Source organism: Pyrgilauda ruficollis, unplaced genomic scaffold (assembly GCF_017590135.1).
Source record: "Pyrgilauda ruficollis isolate IOZ18807 unplaced genomic scaffold, ASM1759013v1 scaffold26, whole genome shotgun sequence".
NCBI classification, from domain to species: Eukaryota; Metazoa; Chordata; class Aves; order Passeriformes; family Passeridae; genus Pyrgilauda; species Pyrgilauda ruficollis.
In genome coordinates this window covers 2882029-2909604 of record NW_024523933.1, presented here as the reverse complement: position 1 = coordinate 2909604, position 27576 = coordinate 2882029, and the positions used below count along the sequence as shown (strand labels likewise).

Below are 27576 nucleotides of genomic sequence, written 5' to 3'. Positions count from 1 at the left end.
CAGACTAAGATTAAATTTTTGTTGGGTTTTGTTTCTGCAGGTCATGGAGGAGGCTGGGGTTATTCAGCCCACTCAGTAGAAGCTATCCGTTTCTGTGCTGATACAGATATATTGCTAGGTGGTCTTGGTCTTTTTGGTGGTAGAGGTGAATACACTGCTAAAATAAAGGTAGGAGTTTTTGTTTTGTTTAAGCAATATTATATCTCAAAATCTCAACTTTCAGTAATGCTATCTAAAACCATGATTACTGATTACTTTTATTTCTTGATGAATGAGTGAGTGGTTTACTCTATGTGGAAAGCATTATACAGGCACAGTGGATGAAGTAAAGAGCTATGAATTACCATTCTTACTTTTCATGAAATTGGCCCATTCTTACGTTCATTAAATGCTGTGCCATCCTAGGGATATCTTGGGCAGGTATTTTAGTGGTCTGAATGGTTCTGTGATCTACACAAAGCTCCAAGGTCCACCAGCAGAAAATTGGTGTTGTGGGCTTCAGGTTAAAATCACATCCTATGTGATGCATGAGGAGCTGTTCTCAAAAGCAGGAAAAGAATCCTTATCAGGAGCCATTGCTTTCCACTTTCCCTGCCACTTCTTTGTCAAACTGCTGTCTGGATAGCTTCTGTGCTGGGATTCTTCAGCTGAGAGCAAATGGCACCAAATACAGTTAACTCTGTGCCAAACGTAGGCATGATTATGGGAGGAGCATGTGTGCTGATTGTTTTAAAATAAATAAACGTGGCTTTGGATAAATAAACCTCACAGAAACACACACTGGTGTAAGAGCTCTGGTTTTGGGTGAGTGTTCTCTGCTCCTACACTTGATAAGGATTTTGGTGAAAGATGTTGTAGCTGAGATTTCTATTAGTTGTTTGTATATTCAGAACCTGTTATTGTTGTTACTTATCATTTAGTGGATTATTGAATTTTCTCCCCCTATTTTCAGATGAATAGGTTTTGAGGTTTGTTCTAGGGAAATGGATGACACACTTAGCAGTAACATTTGCCTTAGCCAACAGGAAATCCAAAATAAGTAGTTGCACTTTATTCTAGTTTAACATAATGATTGAGACTTGCAAATAACTAAGTGCAGCCAAAAAACTTAACGTTAATCACGCCTTTTAAATACCAGAGGTAATAACGTTATGTTAGTGCTCTAGCATTATATTTTCATTTTGTTTAGGATTAGCTTGTAGCCAAGATAAGATCTGCCAGTCCTGCCAGAAATAAGCTGTGTATTAAATAGGTGTTTGCAAGAGAAGTCAGAGACATGTATTGTGGTCCTTTTTCAAAACCATCTAACTGTAGAAATTATTTATAAGTAAGAAAACAAACTTCTCCTAGGTATCATGTTTTGTCCCAAGTCACCAACTGTTCATAGCTCTATCGACTATCTGCTGAACTGTCAAGCTGTCCCCTTACAGAGAAGCTGAGTATATCTTACGTTTATATAGTGCATTTCAGTCGGTGATGGAAAACCTGCAACTTCTGCCCAACTTTGCCTTTTTTAGATGCTCTGCTTTTGTCTTGTTCCCTAGATTTGGGGACTTTCTCCACTTAAAAATGTATCTGGACATAAGGCTGGGAGGTCAGTGTCAATTGCTATTTCTTAACACTTAATGCCTGACTTCCAAATGTGGTTTTGCCTGTCAGTGATACTAAGTAGTAGTTATTTTTGGGAAGGAAGAGGATTTCCAGGATGCCAGACAAGAAAAAGTGGTGTTATGGGGTTTCTAACACCTAAGACATAATTTTACCTTTTTTCTTACTTCACCAGTTATTTGAATTGGGTCCAGATGGGGGAGACCATGAGACAGATGGAGACCTCCTTGCTGAGACAGATGTCTTAGCATATGACTGTGCTGCCAGGTAAGATGTTTAGCTTGCCTACTTATACCTGCTTCTTGATCTTTATTTTTACCTCCCTGTACACATTTTAGTATCACTTTAAATATCAGAGATAGTCTACATCATGAGAATTTTGTAGCAAGTGATGTAAAACACTTGATGTGTGAAGGGAAATAGTAAAACACAAAATACGTCCCCAAACCAATAAGGTATTTAAATTAAAAGAAGAAAAATAATCAAATTCTTGCTCTCGTATAAATCCAAGTCAAATACCATCTTCCTGTGTTGAGACCATAAGACAAAGTATTGTAGCAGCTCTTTTGTGCATATAGTTTGGTTTATCCATGTTGTAGCTGCTTTTTCGTTCTCTGTAATGAAGTAATTTAAATTTCAAATGATATATGATTAATTCTTTCAGATTTAAATCTTACATATCAATCCCCTAAATATATATCCTATTAATTTCTTTAATGCTTATTGTAATTACTAAGAAGTTATGTATAAGTTCTTGTCATTTGCAAACATTTTCTGAAATCAGTATTCTGTAGTACTTTATAATTAATACTTTGCTTGCAATATTGTATATTAGATGTAATTGGGTTTATTTAAGTTAATTTAACTTAATGTCTTCTTACTCTGTTTGGCATTGATACAATTGTTCATAATTCAAGATCACACACAACTCAGGCATTTTTAGGTCCTTCTGAATTATTTTTTAATTACTACAATATTTTTAGATTAAAAAGTTTTGGGTTTTGAATGTAAATAGATACAACTTAATACCATTGCTTCTCAATTTCTTTTAATAATTAGGGTGTAATTTGCTAGAAGCGAACATAAAATTAATTAACAGCTAACATTTTCCAAAATTTACTTCTCCCAGAGAGAAATACGCAATGATGTTTGATGAGCCAGTTCTCCTGCAAGCTGGCTGGTGGTATGTAGCCTGGGCGAGAGTGTCAGGACCTAGCAGTGATTGTGGATCTCATGGACAGGCCTCTATTACTACAGATGATGGGTATATTTTTTTCTATATTTTTATTGAAAAAGAGAGCTCTAATAAGACTTGAATAATTACTAGGTTATTTGTCTTTCAGTGTTGTATTTCAGTTTAAAAGTTCCAAGAAATCAAATAATGGTACAGACGTGAATGCAGGGCAGATTCCGCAATTACTATACAGGTAATACTTTAACCTCTGGAACAATTTCCTGACATGTTTTTTTAAATAGAAATATTAAATTCGTTATAACCGTGTTGTATGAAAATATTACTGTATTAAGTGAAAGAAATCAGTATCTGAAAAATGTAGGGAAAACTTAGTGCCTTTGAGAAGAGTAATGAAATTATACCCACATTTACTTCCTTGCTATTTTTCTTGTAGTCATGCCGCGTGAATGTTTAAGATTTTCATTTACATCCATAGAATCTCACAATAACATGAAAAATATTTTTTGCTAGTTGGGAGGTGCTCTATTTGGTTGCCCTCAGTTTAGGAACTCTTGAACAGATGATGTTAATGAAACAAAGCCAAAATCAACAATGAACTGTGCTTTATAATAAGTTACCATAAACTTATCATTGCCTTGATAAATGTCACATGTTTTAATAATCAGGAACTCTTTCACTGTGTTGATAGTATATTTTACAGATGTCCTCAGATAGATACATGACATAATTTTTATATATTGTGTGTATGTAATTCCCGTGGCTTCCACACTGATTTTGAACCTTAGAATTCTTTGATACGAGTTCTCTTGTCCTTTCTAAGGATGTCCTTTTCAAGGTTCTTTGCAGAGCAGTTCAGTTCTGCCATTAAGCTTTTTCCCTATAGATTCCCTGTCCTTTTAGGTGAGGGTTCCATTTTGATGTATATCAAATCCTAGCATGGCAGATGATTCATCATCTGAGTGATTTCTATGGAGAGATGGCTGTAGCCAAAAGGCAAACATGCCTTGAGACCTCTGAAGACCTGTGAGTGGCACAAAAGGGAAGATGCTGCAGTGATAGATGCTGTCTGTATTTTTAACCTCCACATACATTTTCCCTTCACAAAACCAGTGTTCTTTTAAGGAATAACATTTCTAGTCCTGATGTCATCTGAGGAAATACAGTAGATACTAGTAATTATTGCATGTAATTAAATCTCAACCTCATTTTTAGTTGTCACAGTACTGCCAGTTGGAGAGAATTCAACATACTTGGTTACTGATCTAGAATGATGAGGAACTGGAAAAAATTATGTTGAAATGGAACCTTTTTTTTGAGATTTCAAACTGTTTTCACTTTGGTTCTTTTCCCCACTTGAACAATAAAAACAGTAAAAACTACAAAAAGTAAAAAACCAAAACAAAACACCAAACCCAACCGAAGACTCTACTAAAAGTAAAAACTGGAGATTTCAAGTAAGTTCTAAAATTGTTCTTCCAGGTTGCCAACAAGTGATGGCAGTGCATCCAAAGGAAAACAGCAAACTAGTGAACCCGTACATATTTTAAAGAGATCTTTTGCCAGAACTGTCTCAGTGGTGAGTACTATCAAGAATCTTCCATGGTTCCTGCAAGTTCATACATGGTTAGGAAACTGAAAGATGTAGATGTGGAAATAGTGATGGTTTTGTGCTTGCTTTCTCAAGCAGAAGTTAGGTACACTGATAAGAATATTTAATTTTTTTATTTTTTCTGAAGATTTCATTTTGGTGTTCAACACCAAATGCTTTTATTTTGCTTTCTGAGGTACAACTTTGTGAAATTACTGATCACATACAATAATAATAGTAGAAACAAAACTTCTTAAATCCTCAGATCTTTTGTGAACTACCATGTGCTTTGTTTAGCTTTCAAGTGCATGGTCCTGCAGATCATAACTGTTTAAAAACAAATTGAAGACAGCCCTGATAATACTTTATGATAAGAACGTATTATGTCAAAAGTCATGTTGGACTCTTCTATACATAAAGGAATTAAAGCTTATTGAAAAATCTCCATTACATTTGTTCTTAAATAACTGAGATGCTTCCACACATCATATTCTAATATAGCTTATAGATAGATTTTTATTATGGTATTGCAGTGAAGTTTCCCCTGCATTTGCTTTTTAATTCTCAAGCACATTAGGATTTGTGTGTTGTATCGTAGATGTGTTTAGGCATAAATGTGTTTTCATAGTAAACATCGATATAGATGCTATTTGCCTTTTGTCTAACGCTGATGCAGAACTGTCATTTCTTGTTTTTCAACACTAAATCTGTCTTTGGTATCTGTCCTTCATCCCCTGAAATAGGAATGCTTTGAATCTTTACTGAGCATTCTTCACTGGAGTTGGACAACGCTGGTGCTGGGAGTTGAAGAACTTCGTGGGCTGAAGGGTTTCCAATACACTGCTACTCTTCTGGATTTAGAAAGGCTGCGTTTTGTGGGCACTTGCTGCCTGAGATTGCTGAGGGTCTACACCTGTGAAATATACCCAATATCAGGTATTCCTCTCAGTTCACTTATTTCATATTTATTAGCAAATTATGTACAGGATATTTATGGTTTCATCTAAGTATTCATGTAAGATATGATATAAAATAGATCTGCTCTCACAGATGGTTTTATTGGAGCAATTAAAAGACTTGTTGTCAGAAACAGGAAATTTTCAATTGTCTGCATAACTAAGTATCCTAGTACCAGTACCACATGTTTACACCATAACCTGTGTTAATTTCCTGTTTGACTTATCAGTTGAGCTCTTTTGGACTCTGTGTCTTTTTTCCATTTCTGTACATGATGCTTGCTGTGGCTGTGAGCACAGTGTGAATTTGAAAGATTATATGTGTTTTTCATGCCTGTACTTGAACAATGCTCATTAAAACGCAGTGTATATTATAAAAGATCAGAAAAGTAGGAGTTTTTAATGCTCAGGTTTCTTTGATAAAGTTTAACACCCTTTCACTGTTTTATTTTTGGAATTGACTTCTCTGAATGTAGATTAAACAATGTTGCTGAATTCCCCATTTCTCTATTTGCATGTAAAATGTGCATTCTGACATGAAAATATTTCATTATTGTACATATAATGCTTCTGTTTATGTAATCTTCTAGCTACAGCTAAGGCAGTTGTAGAAGAAACCAGCAAACTAGCAGATTGCATTGGAAAGACTAGGACCTTGCTGAGAAAAATTTTATCTGAAGGAGTTGACCATTGCATGGTGAAGCTGGACAATGATCCACAAGGATATCTTAGTCAGCCTCTCAGTCTGTTAGAGGCTGTTCTTCAGGAATGCCATAATACATTTACAGCTTGCTTCCATTCATTCTATCCAACACCAGCTCTCCAGTGGGCATGTCTTTGTGACTTGCTGAACTGTTTGGACCAGGTACATTAAAATAGCACAAGTAAATGTAACAGCTTAGCTTGTCCTTTTGCTCAAATTGAAGCCAAGTAATAATTAAAACTGGTACTAATTTTTTGCATTTTTCCTGATTTGCAGCTTGAATTCTTTTGTGTTTTGGATTCTTTTTTTAATGGTTGGGTATTGGATTTGTTTCTGGTTTTGTTTGTTTGGGCTGTTCTCTAAATGTAGTTCAGTAAGATCCTAGGAACTTTGTCTTCTTTAGCTTCTAGTATTCTCTGTGGGACAGTAAAGAAAAATTGTGATGCTGGTAACTGTCAGTACCTGCTTTTTTAGTGTTGAGGCTGTGCTTTTATATGTGCTTACTCTTACTGCATGTTGCCTAAGAGCAGCCATGTACTATTTTTTATCACTCATACTTGAATAATTCCTCATTATTAAGCACTACTGCAGTGTTCTGATCCAGCCAAGTACATGAGAAGCAGCTGGAAATACTGTTCTATAATCAACAACTTTCTTCTTTTGCTTATTGTGAATGAGCATCCCACATCTAAACAGTGTATTTGGTTGCTTGCATTGTTTGTGGTGAGGTGTAAACAGTTTCTGCTTTGTGTAAAGATTCATTTAGCATATACAATTTCAAGGAATAATCTGTTCTTTAATGTATTACTCTAATTAAGTTGTTTAATTATAATTGTTAATTATGAGAAAAGCCTTGTCTTCAAAGGATTCCGTAACTTTAAAAGTAATATTAGACAGGTTTATTTTAAAATATTCCAACCAAGAAATTTTAATTACTCCAGTTTTAAAGACCTGAATTCAAGCTTATGGGGGAAGGTAATGTAAAATCCATAGAAAAGCTTTCTCTAAATTATTTTGTTAATTACAATAAAGCCGGAAAGTTCCTTTCAAAGTAGTTTTTCTATTGTTTCAGTGCAGTGGTGCCATTCAGCTAATTTCTTTTTCTGTCTTTAGGATATCCAGGAAGCAAACTTCAAGACCTCCAGCAGTCGGCTCCTTGCAGCTGTCATGTCTGCTCTGTGCCACACTTCCGTGAAGCTGACCTCCATCTTTCCCATTGCCTACGATGGAGAGGCCTTGCTGCGCTCCATGGTCAAACAAGTCAGCACTGAGAACGACTCTGCCCTGGCCCATCGCTTTCCTCTTCTGGTTGCACACATGGAAAAGCTTAGTCAGGTTAAGATGTATTCTAAAAATTTAATGATTTTTTCTACTTCGCAACAAAAAACTCTTACGTATCTACACGTTTTTGCTCAATAAAAATGTATATGAGTTTACCTAAGTGTTTTCTTTCTAAAAGGCTTAGTTCAGAAACTTATTATTTTTTACAATTTTCAATTTCTTGTCTGAGCTACTCCAACTCTTTCTTCTTTGGAGAATGTCTAAGCACAATGGTTCTTATCTTGGAATATTAAATTGGAAGAAATATCCTTTGGAGTAGTATTCTGTTGCATAGTTTTTTCTGCAGCAGTTTTTCAGTTTTTTCATGTGATCACAATGTAGACATGTAGATAGATTCGGTATTTTGAAGAAGAGTCAACACAACCTTCGTAAGAAAAAGTCATGTCCCAAACTGGAGTTTTTAAGGGAGCCAATAAAGGAATCCTAGTTCATACTGTTCTAGCAAAGGTTATTAAACAATTTGCTAATCAAGGGCTCTTCAATACTGTATTGTTGCAGTTCTGGTATTTTAGAATTGATTTACGGAAGTGAGAAGTAAGATAAAAGGTAAAGAATGAAATAAAAGGTAATAATCATGAAAATGGGACTACTAAATAGTGTTCTTCAACTTGGATGACAAAAGGGGTATGAAATTATGAATTATGCAAGAAAGGTAAATAAAGGATAGTTGTAGAAACTACCATTACCAGAAATTTAGAGCAAAAGATAAGGTCAGAAGTTTTCTACTCTTCATAAAATACACAGTTAAGCTGGGGGACATACTCCTGTAGGCCGTTATTGTGCTAAAAGATTTCATGGACTTGAAAAGCACCTGTACCAATTAATGGAGGAAAAAACCACCAGGCACTACTAAATGCAAAGATAATGTTTGTGTCTTGGATACAGCAGCCTCCTAACTGTAAAAGATGGAAACGTGTTCTGTACAGGTTTGCTTTGCCTGATTATCTTCCATATTTTTTCACTACTTGGATTTTTTTTTTTTTTTGGCATACAAAGAGGTGAGAAAGATAAACCTTGGATTTTCATCTGTTGAGCTGATTTTATTTTTCTTGTCGAAAGCAGTGGATGTCACTGCTAGGCAGAAGACACAATAGGTGCCTAAGCCTAGATTTGTTTCATAGTCTTCATTCAGCAAAGAAAAACTGTGTTTATAATCATCCCACCACTTACTTCTTTGTCTTACTTCTTTGCATAGAAGATTCTTTTTGCTAACACCAAAACAATAAAGCTTCCAAGTTTCTTGTTTAGACAGTGCAGAAGAAAATTACATGAATAGGTTCAAAGGTAGCTATATATCCACTGTGTTTTAATGTATGCTTTTAAAGCCCATAGGTTTTATGGCTATATAGTATATAAAGAAGAGACCTCTCCTGGGAAGGTCATCTGTATCTGGTGTCTTTCCACTGCAGTAAAAGACTTGTCACCACCTCATACAGGAAATTAAGGACATCAATCTGTTCTTTTGACAAAGGAATACATACTATGATAGCTTTGAGAATTTTTTTCCACCTTCTAGAAAGATAAGAAATGTCATTTCTTATCTTCATGAAATCACAGATATTTCAATTACCTAATACTGTAAAAGTTCTTGTTTTGGTTTTTTAATAACCATTGTTATTATTTGTCGTTTGTTTTTGTTCACACTGCAGAGTGAAGAAAATGTTTCAGGGATGACAAGCTTTCGGGAAGTGCTGGAAAAGATGTTGGTCATTGTTGTTTTACCAGTACGGAACAGCCTTAGAAGAGAAAATGAACTTTTCTCTTCACATCTAGTTTCCAATACCTGTGGGTTGCTTGCTAGTATTGTGAGTGAGCTTACAGCATCAGCATTAGGATCTGAGGTAAAGTTGCTCTGCAATAATTTTCAGAAGTCTTCGAAGACAAACATACTACAAATGTGATAGAGGCTGGATGGGTATTTTATAGGTGTGCAGATCTTTTAGAGATTCTGGAATTCTCTGTTTTGAGTACTGCAGATGTTTGGCATAGATTTAAAAGCATATATTTACTGTATTAGAGAAATACTGTTGGTAATTAGCTACTTGATTAGTGCTGAAGAATACTGCAGATTGTTTTTAAAAAGGCACATTTTTGAGTACTTTGCTTTTTGCCTGCATATTTTCGTAGATATACAATTCTTTCAGGAGGCTATAACTTCATTAAGTGACAGAAAAGTATTTTTCAGTGTTGATAGCACTGTCTCTGTGCTATGAACAGGCTTTTCTCACAGAAAGAATCAAGTTTTTGATAACATCTTGATTCAAGGTGTTTTTACCATGATGTAACAATTGTTTCTGCCCTCTCTTAATCTTGACTGTACCTAAGGCAGAAATACCTTACCTTTACCTAAGGCAAAAATACCTAATCTTTCCTTTAGTACAGCTAATCTGTTTTTTTTGCTAATTCATCCATAAAGTATATATTTAAATATTTTAAAAAACCGAGTTGGATTTCTGATTATTCCTAGATAATTTCTAATTATCAGAAATACTTTATTTTTTATTTTTAGTCAATATTAACCAGAAAGCTAAATAGTGGCATCTTCTGTGGTTTGAGAGTTGACTTTTAAAATTTACCCAGTTGAAAAATCTGATAATTCACTTTGCTTTATTAAAAGTTGTCTACAATTTAGCAGTGAATATTTTCTTACAATTGTATTTAACTTTCTACAGGTTGATGGGCTGAATTCTCTCCATTCTGTCAAATCCACTCCGAACAGATTTACTAAAACAAGTCAGGGAAGAAGCTGGAATACTGGGAATGGATCCCCTGATGCCATATGTTTCTCTGTTGACAAACCTGGTGTAGTTGTAGTAGGATTTTCTGTTTATGGTGGAGGAGGAATTCACGAGTATGAGTTGGAGGTATTAGTTGATGATGTAAGTACTCCTTTTGGGAAAACAATTTGAAGAAAAGTAACCTCAGAGGTTTTTAAAAGTATCTTTTACAATGTCATGTTTTCATACTCATATTCAGTCTAGGCTACCAGTAAAACAGTGCACTGGTAGTAGGCTTTTTTGCTTGTGGTGAAGATTTTTGTGTTACCACAAGCTTTATATCATATCTAGTAGGGTCCTTATCTTGGTTATTGTCATGAACTCTTCCTTTATTACAAGTAATATTTGAAGTATTGGGGGCTTTTCACTTTCTGGAGCTAAATATAAATTAGTGCCAGTTACCTCTTTGTAAACCATGAATAAAATTAAGAAATGAAGTTATAACCAAAAATTGAAGAAAAGGATAATAGCCTACCAACATGGTCAGACCTACAGATGTTCCATGTTCTGTTGATGTACTCTCTTAGAAGCAGCATAAAACTGTGTTGTGGCTTCTTGTAATGAAGCAAAACTGCTGTTCTTTTACACACAAGTTGTTCACTATAACTGATGATTCTGATCTCTTCCAAAGGACAAGCATAGGTTACTATGGGAAATTAACCTCTCTGCTCAGTAATTTCCTCTTTAGAGGAAAGACTTTACTGTTGACTCTGAACAGGTTTTTCATGTTTTTGTTTGTAATGCCATGTGTAAAAATTTATGCAATGAAACATAAGTTGCATAATTGCATGTGTCATGTATTTACATTATAAATGTATTAAAATGACTATGTTTCTTTGAATCAGAGTGATCATACTGGAGATGCAACTCACTCTCATAGATGGACATCATTAGAATTGGTTAAAGGAACTTACACCACAGATGATTCTCCTAGTGACATAGCTGAAATCAGACTTGACAAAGTTGTTCCACTGAAGGTAAATAAAATAAAAGCACATCTGTAGGTTTCATACAACTTCTTTAGATAACAAAATTGAAATTGTCAGTGTAAATTGTTTGGGTTTTTGGATGCACATTCACAAATTGATCTTGACATGTGTTTCATAAAGTCTTGGTTTCAACCTATAAATTAAAAGCTCCAAATCCAGTCAGCTAGAAGAAAGTAGATCCCCGTTTTTATAATTGTGTAAGACAGATTGTAGATGCTTAGTAATTTTAGAGTATTTTTGAAAGTGCAACTTTTTTAATGCAACTTAATATTTAATTTTCTTGGATACCTGCTTGCTCTTAAAGTAATTAGTAGTAATTTGTTATGGTCTATAGTTTGGGAACATGGAACAGCTCTGATTTTTGTTAAATGCTGGATCTTCTTTATTTAATTTCATTTGTAGAGTGCTTTGAAGGAGTTTTCGGACTCTCCAGTATTAACGTAAAATAATAACTTTCATATACCATGAAGCCATTAGATATTTGTTTCATATTGCAACCTATTTTTGGTCTCCTTTCTAAGGAAAATGTGAAGTATGCAGTTCGTTTGAGGAATTACGGAAGCCGGACTGCCAATGGAGATGGTGGAATGACCACGGTTCAGTGTCCAGATGGTGTAACCTTTACATTCAGTACATGTAGTCTGAGCAGTAATGGCACCAACCAAACACGAGGACAAATCCCACAGATCCTTTATTACAGGTTTGTGTGTTGTAATGATTCCTTTCTAAGGAAAGTGAATGAAGCCATCACAGTGCTATTATACCACATCTGTTTTTAAGAGGTGTTAGAAATAAATCCATCCACAGTGTGTTTGTGATGCCTCTTCCAGTCTTGTTTTAGGTTCTGTTTTTTTTTTTATTTGAAAAATAATGTGATGATTGACTTCTTATGAGGTCCATTGTTTATTACCTTAAAGCGCTAAATATGAGGAACTCAGATACACTATTTCAATTTCTGTTTCTTCTATACCGTAGTAGATAGCTGAGAAATTACTCACTAGCATGTTTATCTCTCCAATTTATTCAGTTCTTCAGTTTCCAAAAATAATTGCATCATGTAGTGAAGCAAGGTGTATTTATATAGGAACTCCTCTCTTACTTAGAGATGAAAGGTGTAAAAAGAGAAATTGCAATTGCCTCAAGAAATTCAGCTGAAACATCTGACGGTCCTGCAGGGGAGCTTTACTTCAGCCTTTCAGGATGACAGTAGGAATTCACTTGTGATAATGCTTTTGCAGAAAGCATTGCTTTTGTGTTTGAGGTGCTTACTCTGATTTGTATAAGGACAGGATTTTCAAACTGGCAGTACAAGGCTGATTAACAGAAGATGGAAGGAATAAAATGATCCATGAATAGTATTTTAGTTTTATCTTTGGTTGTGTGAGAAGTACCTACATAATAAAAGATGTAGAAGATATGAAAAAGTAATACTACACCAACTGATATATTTTAGACTAACAAGCTCATGAACATGTGGCTCTTAAGAAGGTTTTAAAGAAAGTAAAATATGAAGAAATAAAGTGGCCAGCAAAATTATAGTAATGGTATATTTGAAGATATAGGATAGTTCTAAACTACCTTAAAACATGAGATTGTGCTCGAAGATCCAGCTTGTCAGTAAAAACAGTAACTGCTTAATAAAGAACGGAATTGCAGTGGTGCAGATCATGATGCTTTAATTGATTTAGTATCCTAGAAACTTGGACTTCATTATGAAGTATTATAATTGGAAAGTGTCATTATGTAAGAAGGATGAAAGAAAGACATGGAAAACATCTATTTTTCACTCCTAGATTGTCTGCTTTTATACAGGCAGAAGAGAAAATTAAAGAGAAATAACAATTTCTTTGATTTCAGAAAATCAAAGGACATAATTTCAGTAATGGAAACTTCAAGACATTCTAACGATAATAAATTAACATACAAAAAATCCCCGCACCAAAGCCCTGTCTTCAGATCAGAGCAGTCTCAATTTTTTTTGTTTCAGCTGATAAAATTCAAAGAGGCTTTCGAAAGCCTAGTGGTACAAGTTGGAACTGTTGCAGAATAAATTGTGTTGAAAAAAATTGCAGCTGCTGTGCTGTAATCACAATGTCTTTGTAGTTTGCATGGACAAGATAAATTTATCTATTGCATTATTATAGTTATAATATAATATAATCCTAAAGTTAAGTTAGGACTTACTGTGAAGACTCACTGTTTGATATATAATGATTTGACGTTTTGATTTGCTTACAGCAAAGAAACAAATGTTCAGTCATCTATTATAGAGTTGCTTGTAAAAGTCACACTACATTTTGTTTGGAGGATGCTGAGATATCAATAGAAATGTTTCTTAGGCATATGCAAAAAAAGCCCACATACAGAAGTTAACACACTTCTGGTAAGGGCAGAAAAGTTTTGGAGGGGAGGGATTTGTTGGAAAAGTACTCAGTTGAATTGCACCTATGTCAGTAGCCAAAAAATTCAAATGAAAAAGGCTTGAGGCTGACAGCAAAGCTACAATTCTAGGACACTTTGAAAAAGCAATATTTTTGTAAGAGTGATTGATTCACATGACAGAGAAGGAGAGATATCCTTGTTCACTGAACTGCTCAAAGTAAAATTTCTTAACGTTCTGAGGTGCTAGTCCTCAAATAATACAGTGGACAAACATAAGATATCCAAAAGAGAATGGTAGATTTTGTTTTACACATTGACTTCAGTGATTTTATTTCTCTATGCCAAGGCTTAATCACTATCATATTGAAAGCTTGAATTAGTTTGTAATTGTCATTTGATAGCTTTGAAAAAGTAAACCAAACCTTATTGAAATGGTTTCTTGCATGATGTTGTTTAGGAAAGCCTAATTTGACATACAGAGTGGATTTAAAATAAAGAACTGATAATTAAGGGTAAGCCCAAGACTGTATTTCAAAGCTGTAATTAATCTTTGAAATAAGAAGGGAGAATCTTTGTCTCTTACGAAAATGTAGAAATATCCATTAACAAAGTTTTACTTGTTTCTGTGAAGCATTTACCATTGCTCTGTTTTTACCAAGACAGCTAACTAGCTTTGGAAGAGCATAGCAATTAATTCTGTGGTTTAAAAGGCATCTAGAGAAAAGAAACATTGCAGAAAAATGCTTTTTATACTTTTTGCCAAACAAAGTTCTTGCAAAGGACTAACAGTGAGATATTTTCTCCAAAACATCCTCCATGGTTTCTTTGGTTTTTTATTGCTTTATCAAAAATGGTTTTGCTTATTCTATGCCAAAAATTAGTCAGTAGTTTTCTTTAAAGTAATTTTGTATTTGTGAACTTACTTTAACTTAATCCACTATCCAGGAGTGAGTATGATGGTGATCTGCAGTCACAGCTGTTGAACAAAGCTAATGAAGAGGACAAAAACTGTAGCAGGGCTCTTTCTGTCGTGAGTGCTGTTGTACGAGCAGCCAAAGACTTGTTGCACAGAGCTCTTGCTGTAGATGGTAAGGCTTGAGAAAATTTCACTTCACTTTTCAAAACTTTCTACTTTGCTAGCCAGCCATAGTACAATATCACCTGAATACAAGAGCTGTGATGTTTCTCGTTTGCTTTCCAAAGAATATTTTTCTAACCTTTTATCCTGTAGGTATCAAACTGTGAGTAACTTTTATGCCATTGAGTTATGCTTGTGATAGCATAGTCAGATACTTTGGATAAATTTGCTCATCAGTTTAGCAAGTATCATATTAAAGCTGGTAAGATTCTTTATTTCCTAAAGATGTTTTACGGGCAGGTTAGTTGCAAATTTCCTCAGTGTTTTGCACAAAGGTTGTAGTCAGTAGGACTGGTTAATGTAATTAATGTATAAGCACTTTAACATCCCTTTGTGAGAAATGTACATATCAGCCATTGTAGCCATATTGTCCGGAATATTACATAGTGCTATAAAACTAGTTTTGAAGGTCTGGGACGACTGTTGTGCTAACTTTTATACTGTAGAAAATATTAACACGGCTTCACAAAATGGAAAAGAATGCAACAAAAAAGACAGTGTCAGATTTTAGTTACCTCATTTCTTCATGGAACTGAGATTTGAAACAACCAAGTGTTTTGCTGTAGAAGTGTTCATCTACTTAGAAAATGTAGTGAAGATTACAGGGAACATAATATTAAAATAAATATTAGTATGGTTATAGAGTATAACTGGATTTTGGCTTTAGTATGGTATTTACTTTCTGTGAACTTGTGCTTACCATTTGTTAATGTACAAGGTTTTAGTAGAAGCTATTTTAGGGAAAGGATGTCACAGTTACATACAGATTCTTGTTTCAGCTTCGGCGAGTCTCCAAGAGGAGATTAATGTACTGGTGCTTTTTTTGTTAGGATTGTGTAGATGATATTCTGAGAATGTTCAAACAACCACTGAAGAGAAATGGAAGTATTAGAGTATTGTTTTCACCAAGTTATAAGACTTTGTAATAACACATGTGATGTTATGTTACAGGTTGCTGTTGAGGTCTTTGGCCTGGTACAACAGCTGCTTCCTTCTGTGGCTGTTCTGAATCAGAAATACGCCCCACCAGCTTTTAACCCAAATCAGTCTACAGACAGCACCACTGGAAACCAGCCAGAGCAAGGGCTTTCAGCTTGTACTACCTCCAATCACTATGCTGTTGTAGAAAGTGAGCACCCCTACAAACCTGCCTCTGTTACACACTATAAGGTGAGCACCATTTCTAAGTGTACATGCTGCTTCTTAAAAGCTTTACACGAGTTTTCTTGAGTCAGAATTTGCTATTGAAAAATTGTTGCCATGGATGATAACTAATATTGTCTGATATAGAAGACATTATTATATTATTGCTGTACTGCTTTTTGGGCAAAACTCTACATCAAGTGTAGTGGAAAATAGTGATGTTTTAACCCCCTAATTCAGGTATCTGCTCTAAATCCCTAAATTTGCACAGTCTTAGATTTTTCTGCTGTCATACAGAGCTTCTTTGCTCTAACTGTAGACTTTGTAGAAGTTCAAAGTCTTTACATATAGAGTATATAATCACATATCAGATTTTCTTACCTAATGCTTAAACAATGTTTTGTAAGTATACATAAAGTCAGTTCTAGTCAGATTGACATCCAGAAGTAGCAAACCTATAATCAAGAGCCTGAACAGGACTTATTATTCTGCTATTCCAGTGCTTGTCCTGTCAGACAGCAAGACATCCAGTGCAGAAAATGTAGCTACCATGTGATCATCTTCATGCAATAATGCTTACATTTGTCCTAAAAGTTTATGGAGCATGTGTAGAGCCTTGGGTTTAGTAATTACTGCATTTGAATTTCTGTAGCTGTATGCTATTTTACTGCAAGCCACATTCACTAGTGGGATTCAGCTGCTCTGTACTTTTCTGGGATTGCACAAAATAGGTATTCATTATGTTCGTTGAAGTTTGAGTTTGAAAAAGGTATCTGAGACTTCAATGTGCTCAGTAGTCGGTGGTTGTTTTCTTAATGAACCTGTGCAGGATTCTTAAAAGCAATCACAAGTGGTGCCATTGCAAATATTTAAACAGAATATTAAGTTATAACACAGAATTCTAATTGAGTAAAGTGCAAAGCATTTCAGGTGTACATAAATTTCAAGGAATAAATTAGGTTAATGTTAATTAAAAGAATAGCAAAACAATTCTGCAGAATTACTTAATTAAATCACTTGTTTAGACTAAATCTGAGTTAAGGCCAAATGGAAATGAAGAAGTAAATGTAAAAAAAAAACCCAAGAACCCCAAAAACATAATTAACCTATTGCTTTGTTTTAGGTGACTTTTCCTGAATGTGTCAGGTGGATAACAATAGAGTTTGACACTCAGTGTGGCACTGCTCAGTCAGAGGATGTTCTTCGTTTACTAATTCCTGTCAGAGTTGCACAGAGCCTGGGATTTGGACCAAAGCATACCTCTGTTCATGAGAACCTTAATTCATGGATAGAACTGAAAAAGTTCTCTGGATCTTCAGGATGGCCTACCATGGTGTTGGTATTGCCAGGTAATACATAGATACTGATGTAATTACTAGTAATGTGTGTTACTACATTAATAAAGGGACTTTGATTTTTCTGCAGAATTGTCTTGGCAGACAAAATTAAAGAAGTGTCTTTATCCCAGCTGGCAAATTAATTATGTCTATAGTGGGCTTCTTGCTTGAAGTATTGATCTGCTTGTTTTTCCCGTGGTTTTAATTCACATTTTAGATATAAAGGCTGGATTTCGTATATACTTACGTAAAAGAAACACACAAAAAGAGGAGGAATATATTATTCATTTAAATTATCCTTTCACTTCTCTAAGGGAATGAAGCACTTTTTTCTCTGGAGACTGCATCAGACTATGTGAAAGATGAAAAAGCTTGTTTTTATGGTTTCAAATGTTACGCAATTGGATATGAATTTAGTCCAGGAAGTGATGAGGTAAGGGAAAAAGTGAATAGTTATAATTGCTTTACGTAATAAATCAGCTAATAAATATCTTGAGGGTAAAAAAAATTTGTATCTCCACTTATGGCTAAGTGACATTAGCAAAATATTTTTAGATTAATATATAAAAGTAGTAACATTTTTTTGTTAAGGGCATTATTAATTTGGAATTCTTTAATCAGGATACTGTTGAAGTGGCTGTTGTATGATTTGTGGCACTCGGCAAAAACATAGTGTGTTTTTATCTGGTATGTCAGTGGGATATAAGATTTCCTGAAATTCTGGCCTACTCTTGCCTCAGAGATCCAAAGGTGTTGGGCTTCTTACTGTCACTGCCTATTGAATGACATGCTTGCATTATTTTCCAGTGCTCACTTACACCAGAACTCTAACTCCTTGGAAATGCTGTGTGCATTTAGGCTACCTCAGGTTTTACCCAGTGGTCTCCTCATTTTACCTTTAAGGACATGAGTCATTTCCACCACTGTTTATTGCAAAGGGAAGATCACATTTCTTCACATCCTTGACCCAATTCTTTCTTTTGGCTTACTTTAAGAGATTACTGAAAACACTTAATATGTTTTACACTACATCCAGAAAAATAAGTCTTCCCTTGTCCTGGGAGTCTTTGGCCCTGTTGCTTCATGTGGATTTTGCAAGGTCTGCATCTTGCTTATATTACAACCCTCACAGAAGATTTACCTCATCTTATTCCTGGATTTTGCTCAAGCTAAATCATGTCTTCAGATTTTCAGAATGTCAAGTTCTTTGGAATATCTTGACATATCAGATAAGAGCACATACCATAAGATTATCATCTATGGTGGTCACACTGGCTTTCAGCAGAATAAGATTTATAATTCCTACAGATGATCTAATTGGTCTGTGTTTCCTTAAGCAAAAGTTATTTCTATTCAAAAATACCCATGTAGATTCATATGTCATTCTTTTCCTTTAAAGCATTTACAAATAAAGCTGCTGGCATATTTTGAATGCTCAGTGCTAAAACATGCTAGCCAATAGCTTAAATCTGTCATCTAAAGAATAGTTGTAAGTAATTGTTTTCAGACATACCTTGTTATTCTAAAAATTTTTGTACTCTGTCCTATGGCACAGCAAAACATGGCAGTAGCTGTAGGACAAGAAACACATTGCTGAGAAGCTTCAAACTGCGACATAAAGTATTTCTTAATATAGAACATTGTCAGGAAAATGTAATTATTGTCCTATTTTCTGAGACACTAATTTTGTTTTAACTTTTTTTTTTTTTGTCATTTGAAGGGTATTATTCAGCTGGAGAAAGAACTGGCAAATTTAGGAGGATCATGTGCAGCAGCTTTGATGAAGAAAGATTTAGCGCTTCCTATTGGTAAGAGCATACTTCATTTTTTCATCATTATCCATGTTTTCTTAATTAAGAGTACATTCAAATTGTAATGTTGCTTTTAATTAGAGATGATCTGACTTAAACAGCAGTGTAAAATTGGTTTATGTATTTTTGTATTATTACATTCTTAATTGTATCAATTCTGGTAGTAGTTTATTTCTGAGGGTAATTTTTAGATGTCTTTATTTCTTTGAATTTTAAAAATTGCCTTGGAACTTGATTTTCTTATTCCTCTTTCTTCTGACTAGAAGAATTGCCTGACATGTTTTTAAAAGAGAGTAGGAATATGGTAAACTTATTTGTTTCACTCCTCTGTTAAAAGACTGTTTGGCAATTCTGGTCATCCAGGAATCAGACTTCAGAGTTGCATTTGTGAGAAAGAAATACTGTGTAATAGTATGTATTTGAGCTTTGTGTTTTAGGAAGGATCATAATTTATGAAATTATGCGGAGTTACAAAGGTAAGTTCTTAAAAGGGAGCAGCTGTTGCGTACTTAGAGATACTACTTCCCATAAACCACCTTGACTTCTCAAAGTCTTTCTGAAAGTATCTAGTCACATCCAAAGACTTGCCATACATAGCGCCTTGGAAATAAAAAGATAAGCACCAAATTTTTGTTCTGTGTAACTTTCGTTGTTCATATGTGTGTGCACTGAACTACACAATACTGCATGTTTGCTATGTTATTTGAAAATATTTTAGCTGCTGATTGAACAGTATGATACATCATTATGCAGACTTGAAATTTGTAATATAAAAGGCTTCATGAAACAGAATTGAATCTCATATTCTGTAACATGTAGATGATATAACTGTTACATTATTCCAGCAGGTAGTGAGATTGAAGAAGATCTTGAGATACTTGAAGAGGCTGCCTTACAGGTATGCTGCAGCTTTTTATCCATTGCAATGCACTTAAGCACAAAATTGCATTGAAACTGAGTGCTACAGAAGAAAATAATTTGTAAGGCTTCTATCATAGAATGGAATCCAGCTTATTATTTAACAGTTTAAGAAAATCATACAGAATTTTACTATTTAAATGAAATCATTTTTTATAATGAATCTGCTTGGAAAAAAATACATAGGACATTAGATGACCAAGTAGTTAAAAATATCTGTTTGGCTGAAATTGCAGTATTTGGCAAGTTTTAAATGTTACCAAAATCAGTCTTCTGCATGTCTTTGTAATTAGAGTAATAGAATCACTTTTTCAGCTAAGCAGTGATGTTAATCAAGTCCCAAATAATAGGATTGCAGTTGTTCTGCTTTGCTGATGGACTTTTGTTGAGTACAGTGGGAGTAAATGCTGAATCTCCTTCAACTCCAGGTCATTTAACGTATTTTGGCATAAAGTACTGTTTAATAGACTGAGATGGCTTTTTTTAAAGCTTTTATCAGGGTGAAGTTTATTCTTTTTGAATGGTTTTAAATACTCAAAATGTTTTTACCAACTGTGTCACGTTATGGGGAAAATGTGAACATGTTACTGAAAAGCTTTTCTATGTCTTTCTTTTCACCCCCAACCTCTGCCAAAAAAACCAAAAAGGTGTGCAAAGCTCATTCAGGCATTCTTGGAAAAGGCTTGGCACTATCTCACTCACCAACCATTTTGGAAGCTCTCGAAGGAAGTCTTCCCCTGCAGGTACAAAGCAACGAGCAGTCGTTTCTGGAAGATTTCATTGCTTGTGTGCCAGGATCAAGTGGTGGACGACTTGCAAGGTAAAACTGCACTGTTGCTTATCCTTTTAACTGGCTATAGAACTGTCATAGTTATTTTAAGTATTAGTTGAATAAAACTGTTTGGCTCTGTTGTTTCGATTAATACATTAGTTAAAAGCATGTAGGCATTCAGATACTGTGTCTTTTCTTAGCTCTGTGTCACATTTGTACAGAGTAAGAATTTGTCTTTTGGGGGCTGTAAGAGATCTTAATGTTAGGCGGCTTTCTTTGCTTTAGGTGGCTGCAGCCAGATTCATATGCTGATCCTCAAAAAACATCATTGATTTTGAATAAGGATGACATCCGATGTGGTTGGCCAACTGTTATTACAGTACAAACAAAAGACCAGTATGGGGAAGTTGTTCATGTTCCTAATATGAAGGTAATTATTGTAACCTTGGTGTTCTGCTGAATCTTGCTGTCTTTTAGTATTTATTGTAGGTATTCCACAGAATACTCTTGTATGCAACAGAAAGTGGCATTCATAAATTCATTGTAATCAGACTTTCTTACCTCTAAATCCACAAACCTGCCACATTCTGTATTATGCCACCACCATTTCATGAAATTCATAACTTGCCTGAAATGAATTACACATGTGTGGTTGCATAAAAAATCAGTCATAAGTGAGGTTGGATGGTGATGATGTATTAAAGTGACAAGAATCACTTTTTTAATTTGTAAGCCAGGAAAGAGTGTTATAAACCATAGACTTTGGGATGGGAAAAAATAATCAGAAGCACACTGATGGACCACGTTATAGTTACTTTATTTAGACTAGAACAATACTCTTGCCTTTTCTGTTTCTCGTACTTGGAAGTTCCTGTAGTCCTTGCAGTTAATAAGGATAACTGGCAGGGACTGGTGTTCCTGTGTTTGCCTTCAGCCTTGTCAGTTAACCACTGTTTTTCAGTACTGGAAAGGAGATGTTCTTCACAGCCTCAGGTAGAGTTAGAAGAATTTTGTGCATTTTGGGGTAAAACCTATGTGGAATGTATAAAAGTGGGCTGTTTGATTTGAAGTAGTAAAGCAATGCAAACAAAACAAACACAAAATGGTTTTCATGTAGTTCTAATAAATTAGGTTACTTCTCTGTTTTAAAGCCCACTGCTACTGTGGAGTAGTTGGTTTTAATCAAGCCCAAGCGTAGATTAAATACTTTTTACAAAGGCATGATTCCTGTGAGAAAAGCTCTCAAATCTGTTCTTTGTATATGATGTAATAATTGAGTTTTCTTACAGTGAGCTGTAAATGTAATAATGAACAGCAGTTCTACAACAGTAACACAAGAATCAGCTTAGTCACAAACACTGCTTGAGTGAAACTTGTGTGATTACTGACTTATATTAATGACAGAACAAGTGGAAGACTCTCAGTAGTGATTTTATCCTATCAGTCAGGAAAAGGATATGTCAAAATATGACGAAAAATTATTGCTGGTTTTATTATTTAATTACTGTTCACAAATGTATTAAAGTAACAAAAACCTTACCTGCATTAATGGAGATCTGTGCTACCTCTGGGGGAAAAAGTCAGCTAAAACATGCATTGAAGAGCACAATATAAATGCGCAGTGCTGACTGTGAGGTGGCAGAGCTGGCCAGGATCCAGTCTGGCTGATGCAGGTCTTGGAAGGCTCTCCTCTTTTGTTGCGCTTTTCTGTTCTGGGAAAACTTCCCTAGGCATACCAGACTGTGTGCTGCCAGTCAGGGAGTGCAGAAGTGACACCAGCCTGTGCTGATGGTGGAGTCAGTTGGGTGCTTCTCCCCTGCCCATTGGCATCTTCCCAAGATGCGGTGCTTGGCTTTGCAGGTTAACGTAGATAACATTGGGTTTTGACACAGCTGGAGTTACAAGGAGGGCTCTAAGCACTTTGTCTCTGCACTGCATCAAATTCAAAAGAAATGTGTGTGTGTGTGTTCTCACTAAATCATATTCCCTCTTCCACATCTTATTACAGGTGGAAGTCAAAGCTATTCCTGTTTCTCAGAAAAAAACATCTTTGCAACAAGAACAAGTTAAGAAAGTGCAGCGGATACCAGGCAGTCCTGCAACAGCTGTTTCCCCTAGCAGTGATATGACCTTTGGAGGACTTCCTTCACCAAAGCTTGATTCCTCCTATGAGCCAATGATAGTAAAAGAAGCTCGGTATATTGCTATTACAATGATGAAAGTAAGTTGCTGCAATTTTGGCAATGTTACTATAGAATTCAGCATTCAAAGTGTGTAAAGGTATGCAGCAGAGAAGGAAAAATGTATGTTTACTTTTGGTCCCAAGATGCAAATATATTCAATGCAAATTGCTTTGATTAATATTAGTTCAGAAATAAACTAAATACATCAAAAGGGCCAATTGGTTAAACTCTAAAGCAGTTAGATTGGATTAGCATAAAAAGGAAAGTCGTCTTGGATTTTGATTAAACAGATTAACAAATTAATCTGAGTCATTCGGGAGAAATAAAAACAGATACTAAAATGGTGAAGGGAAAGTTAAACCAGTATTTTTATTTATATGGAGTTGGAGTATTGCAGTGAATGCATACTTTAAACTAGAACAGGTGAAATTGAAAAACAAGAAAAAATAAGAGCTCAGCATAGTAAAAAAAGGCATACAAATGACTTATATATCAATGCGTATATATTAAGCAGCATCTGATTAAATTAGCCATTTTAAAAGGATCAGCTGAGACACTTAGGAACAATTTTTAAAGAAGTGAAAACTGAGCAGCTAGTGTTGATTTGATTAAGTATGTTATAGCACATGCAGTAAATTTACATATGTGTACCATACTGACCCAGTTAAGAGATGTGACATGTTGTGTACAGCTAAGAGTTGCACAGGCTTAATGAGACAGGATTAGCCAGGAGGGTAGAGAAGGATAATACTTAGCGTAATCAGTATGGATTTGTTGTGGGGCCAGAACCAGCAAACTGGCACCTTTTAGAGGCAAAGGATAGTGCTGCAGTACCTGTGTGTAAATAGTGCAGCTGGGTACTGAACAGTGTCTTAACAGATCAATGAAAGAACTATTAAATCAATGTGTACAACAATTGATTTAAGAACTTGCTAAGTCGTGTGCATATCAAGGTGTGGTTTTGGCATTTTTATTTGGGCTGCTACAAATATCACTTCTTGGTTTGATGCTTCTTTTAAAAGTGGCTTGAGGGGATGCAGAAATACATTACTTATTCCAAGTTAGATGTTAAATGATATTTCTGATAGCCACTGTCTACAGGTATCTGCTGCTTCTTTTCCAGTGATAGGTGTCAAATCTGCTCACACAACTCTAAGGGTGGTATATCTTGTGATGCATGAGATGCTTTGGGGTAAATTACAGTGGTGCCAAGTGTAGGATGTTCAAAAACTCTTCTGTAGATGAGATTTAATGGAGTGAGGAATGCTTAATATCAGCTAGTTAATGTGCAGTCATTTTTAGTTGAAATAAGGCTAAGGGAAAATGAAAGTGGAAGGATTCATTTAAAATCCTCTTAGAAGATAATAACAGTATAAACCTTCATATAGATAAAAGTAAAAAGACACCAAGGTTAAATTCAAAAAGCATCTCTCTTGTTGAAACATGCTTGATTTTTGTATTTAGTGCTTTTCCAGAGAATCTTCCCAAGGTTCCTTTCAAGTTCAGTCCTTTCCATCCAGAACTTTTGGAATTCGAGGCATTGTCAATATTGTGTTCTGTTTCCCTGCCTGCATTATTAAGCACACTCATTTCAGTGTAAAATGCAGACATGCCCTGATACTTTCATTTTACATCAGCCTGCACGTTGTATCAGTACTTGATACAAATATCTAAATATGATTATAAAATCTCCCTTCATAAAAATACATATAATAAATTATTACATGTTTGGGGGACTGATACTCAAAACTTTAGTTTTGAATTAAAACTTTAGTTTTAATTGTATCTTTTTTTTAGTTAGTTAGATAACTAACTTATCCAAAATATCTTTATACAGGGACCCAAGATGGCTGATTTGCATATATGTTCAAAGGTTCTTATACTACCTTATGTTGGTTTTGGTTTAACAGGAATCTCATAACTCAGCAATTATTGCAGCCCAAAGAGATTCTTGGTGAGGGACTTTGTGCACTCCTAGGACTAGCTCTGTTTTCTTATCTTCACTTGGAGTTGAAAGAAAAAGGATGAAATTTCATTGATGAAGCCCCTGGGCTGGTTTGCAGGTTTTACCTGCAACTTATTTGCTTTCTTATCTTGACATGGTCTTCAGTGCACTGCCTGGATTCAGAAGGGTTTTTACAAGTCAGATTTGAAGAGTTTCAAAGACTTAAGGTTTTTGTTAGCAGTAGCAATCTTTCTTATCTAAATAATGACTGTTTAATCAGACAGTGAAAATACTCTTTCATGTGTGCACATATATTTCTGTGTTTTGAAATTTGTTTCTGATTCCCTCATCAATGCTTGTGGGGTGTGTAAAGTTAGATTGATGTATTCTTTAAGAAAATGCTCTGCTTTCTTTTATTCAAGACAGTGGTATAACTGTTGGTTTTGTGTTTGAATTTAATCTATATATAGGCATACGAAAATTATTCTTTTGAAGAACTACGTTTTGCTTCACCAACACCAAAGAGGTAAACATCAAATAATTTCTTTTGGATAGGGACTCATATTAACATGTCCTGACACTTCTGCTTACACCCAGACTCCCAGGTGTGACTGACAGGTAATCGTGTCTGAAGGTAGAAACACAGAAGTCAAGTATTGTTTCCTTATATGTGGCAATTTTATTTAAAATCTTTTTTTCTTAATTGTTCTAATGTTGTTTCCTTATTTGTGTTAGCTACTCTCTGAATGTGTTCTTTTATCATTTTCTATAAATAAATGTGGAGTAGTAATTTTTCATGGTAAATAATAGATTAGTACATTGGAAAGGGAAAAACTGTATTTAGATTATCTGCTAGAAAAAGAGTTGTTTCCAAACTAAACATGATAATAATCATTATATGTTTATGACATATTATTCCCAAAAAGACAGTAACTGTTCAGTGATTTTGTTTTGTTTATGCCTAGACCCAGTGAAAATATGCTGATCAGAGTCAATAATGATGGTACATACTGTGCAAACTGGACTCCTGGAGCTGTTGGTCTATATACCATTCATGTTACTATAGATGGCATTGAAATAGGTAATGAATTTTCAATATATTTAAACATAAATTTATATTATTTCCACTTTGTATACTAACACATTTGTCTTGATGCTCATAAGATTTAACATTACAGTTCATAGCAAAACTTAGTAGCCAAGTTTTCATTCAGAAGCCTTCTAGTTAAATCACTCTTTGTCAGAAGAGAAAACCCCACACACTGAAATAGGAATATATGTTGCAAATCATGTATTTATAACGTGGTTAGATTACCAGATTAACAGACTCTCTTATTCTCAGCTCTCAGTGTTGAAAGAAGAATGTCTTGTTTCAGCTGAGAGTGACAGAGAAGTATAGTTAAAGGGGGAAAAAAACCCAGCCCAACCCTGAAGAACCTAAGGAAAGGCGAAATTGTTCCTGATGATGCTGAAATACATACTGTCATTTGTTCTGGAAAATTGAGGAGGTGTGGTCTTAACTAAGACTGCCTAAACTCTTAATTATTTGTACTAATTTTTAAATGCTTTTTGTTTATTCCTTGCTGGGTATCTTTTCATTGTCTTGCCAGTCTTGGGCACTTTGCTATGATGTACTGTAGCATGTGGTGGAAAGAGAGCCCTTCCAAAAATACTCTGTATCTTGAATGCTCTCATGTCAGCCTTTTTGGTGATAGGTGAAGATGGCAGTAGAAACAGTGTGCTGCAGCCAGACCTACATCTGATAAGAGGGTTTGGGTGAGTTCACAGGCACCAGCAGTTCCTCTTTCCCAATATTGACCAAGGTGCTGGTCAGTTACCTTTAGTAAATACATAGTGATAGTAAATACGTGGTGATAAACGCAAGTACACATAATTCACATAGAAATGGAATGAGATTTGGTTTTATATGTTAACTACAGAAGATAAGATGTCTAAAGTATTATTATTAATGGTTATCTCTGTTCCTCAAACGGAGGAACATTTGCCTTCATAGGAGCCTCTGATGCACTCAGTTGTATTTTTTCCAGTGTGTCATCTCTGGAGCAAACTTTGCACTGCAATTTCAATCAACTACTCTTATACTTTTACACAGGTTCTACCATCCTCAAACATTGTGTAGGGCAAACTTTTAGAAATGATAAATATAGCTGTTAACCATCATTATTAAATAGGTATGAGTACTAATGAGTCTTAATACTTAGCTGTGCCATTTTTCTGCAATGGAACTTTGACTCAGTCATTATATTAGACTATGCCCTCTGAAGCTTTGATGTACCTATGCTTACCCATAATTCTGTCAACTTTTGACTGCTTAAGTACTGGTAACAGTTTCTCTTTGTTTCAAACCTTTTATGTTCTTGATGCTTGTAGATTGCTTCTGTTACTGCCATGCTTGTGTAAAAGGATGTTAGTGAAACCAACAGTTTTATTGCTATGTCTGGATGCTTCTTTTCAAGATGTTGTTTTTCAGAAGATCACTCTCTAAAATGAAACAAAACCACAAAAGAATCTAATATTGCTGTTTGCTTTTAGCAGTAATTGCTGAGGCAATTTCTTTGAAGGTTATTGCTCAGGGTTATGTTCATCTATTACTTAAATTTCTGTATCTTTCTTCACATGTATTTACATATATTTTTCTTCACAAACAAGAATGTCACTTTCCAGTGCCTTCATATTTTATAACAGCATTGGCAATTATATATGCCAAGTTTTACATTATAAGCCTTTTCTGGTTGTATAATGTGTTTTTTTCAGGCTCTTATATCTATG

The 27576-nt window shown here is 34.9% G+C and overlaps 1 protein-coding gene across 1 annotated transcript in view; it reads left to right on the top strand.

Annotated features, from left to right (window-relative positions):
- The window catches only part of MYCBP2 (MYC binding protein 2), a 171666-nt gene that overhangs the window by 82823 nt on the left and 61267 nt on the right, over window positions 1-27576 (top strand). The window contains exons 26-48 of the mRNA XM_041471250.1: window positions 41-168; window positions 1784-1875; window positions 2738-2872; window positions 2952-3035; window positions 4283-4379; window positions 5135-5327; window positions 5938-6212; window positions 7164-7385; window positions 9041-9232; window positions 10064-10270; window positions 11014-11145; window positions 11679-11857; window positions 14485-14620; window positions 15629-15847; window positions 16944-17169; window positions 17472-17590; window positions 18878-18965; window positions 19817-19866; window positions 20534-20706; window positions 20944-21088; window positions 22667-22879; window positions 25257-25312; window positions 25752-25867. Of these exons, the coding sequence (XP_041327184.1) occupies window positions 41-168; window positions 1784-1875; window positions 2738-2872; window positions 2952-3035; window positions 4283-4379; window positions 5135-5327; window positions 5938-6212; window positions 7164-7385; window positions 9041-9232; window positions 10064-10270; window positions 11014-11145; window positions 11679-11857; window positions 14485-14620; window positions 15629-15847; window positions 16944-17169; window positions 17472-17590; window positions 18878-18965; window positions 19817-19866; window positions 20534-20706; window positions 20944-21088; window positions 22667-22879; window positions 25257-25312; window positions 25752-25867 (3477 nt within the window). The remainder of the gene's footprint in view (window positions 1-40; window positions 169-1783; window positions 1876-2737; window positions 2873-2951; window positions 3036-4282; window positions 4380-5134; window positions 5328-5937; window positions 6213-7163; window positions 7386-9040; window positions 9233-10063; window positions 10271-11013; window positions 11146-11678; window positions 11858-14484; window positions 14621-15628; window positions 15848-16943; window positions 17170-17471; window positions 17591-18877; window positions 18966-19816; window positions 19867-20533; window positions 20707-20943; window positions 21089-22666; window positions 22880-25256; window positions 25313-25751; window positions 25868-27576) is intronic.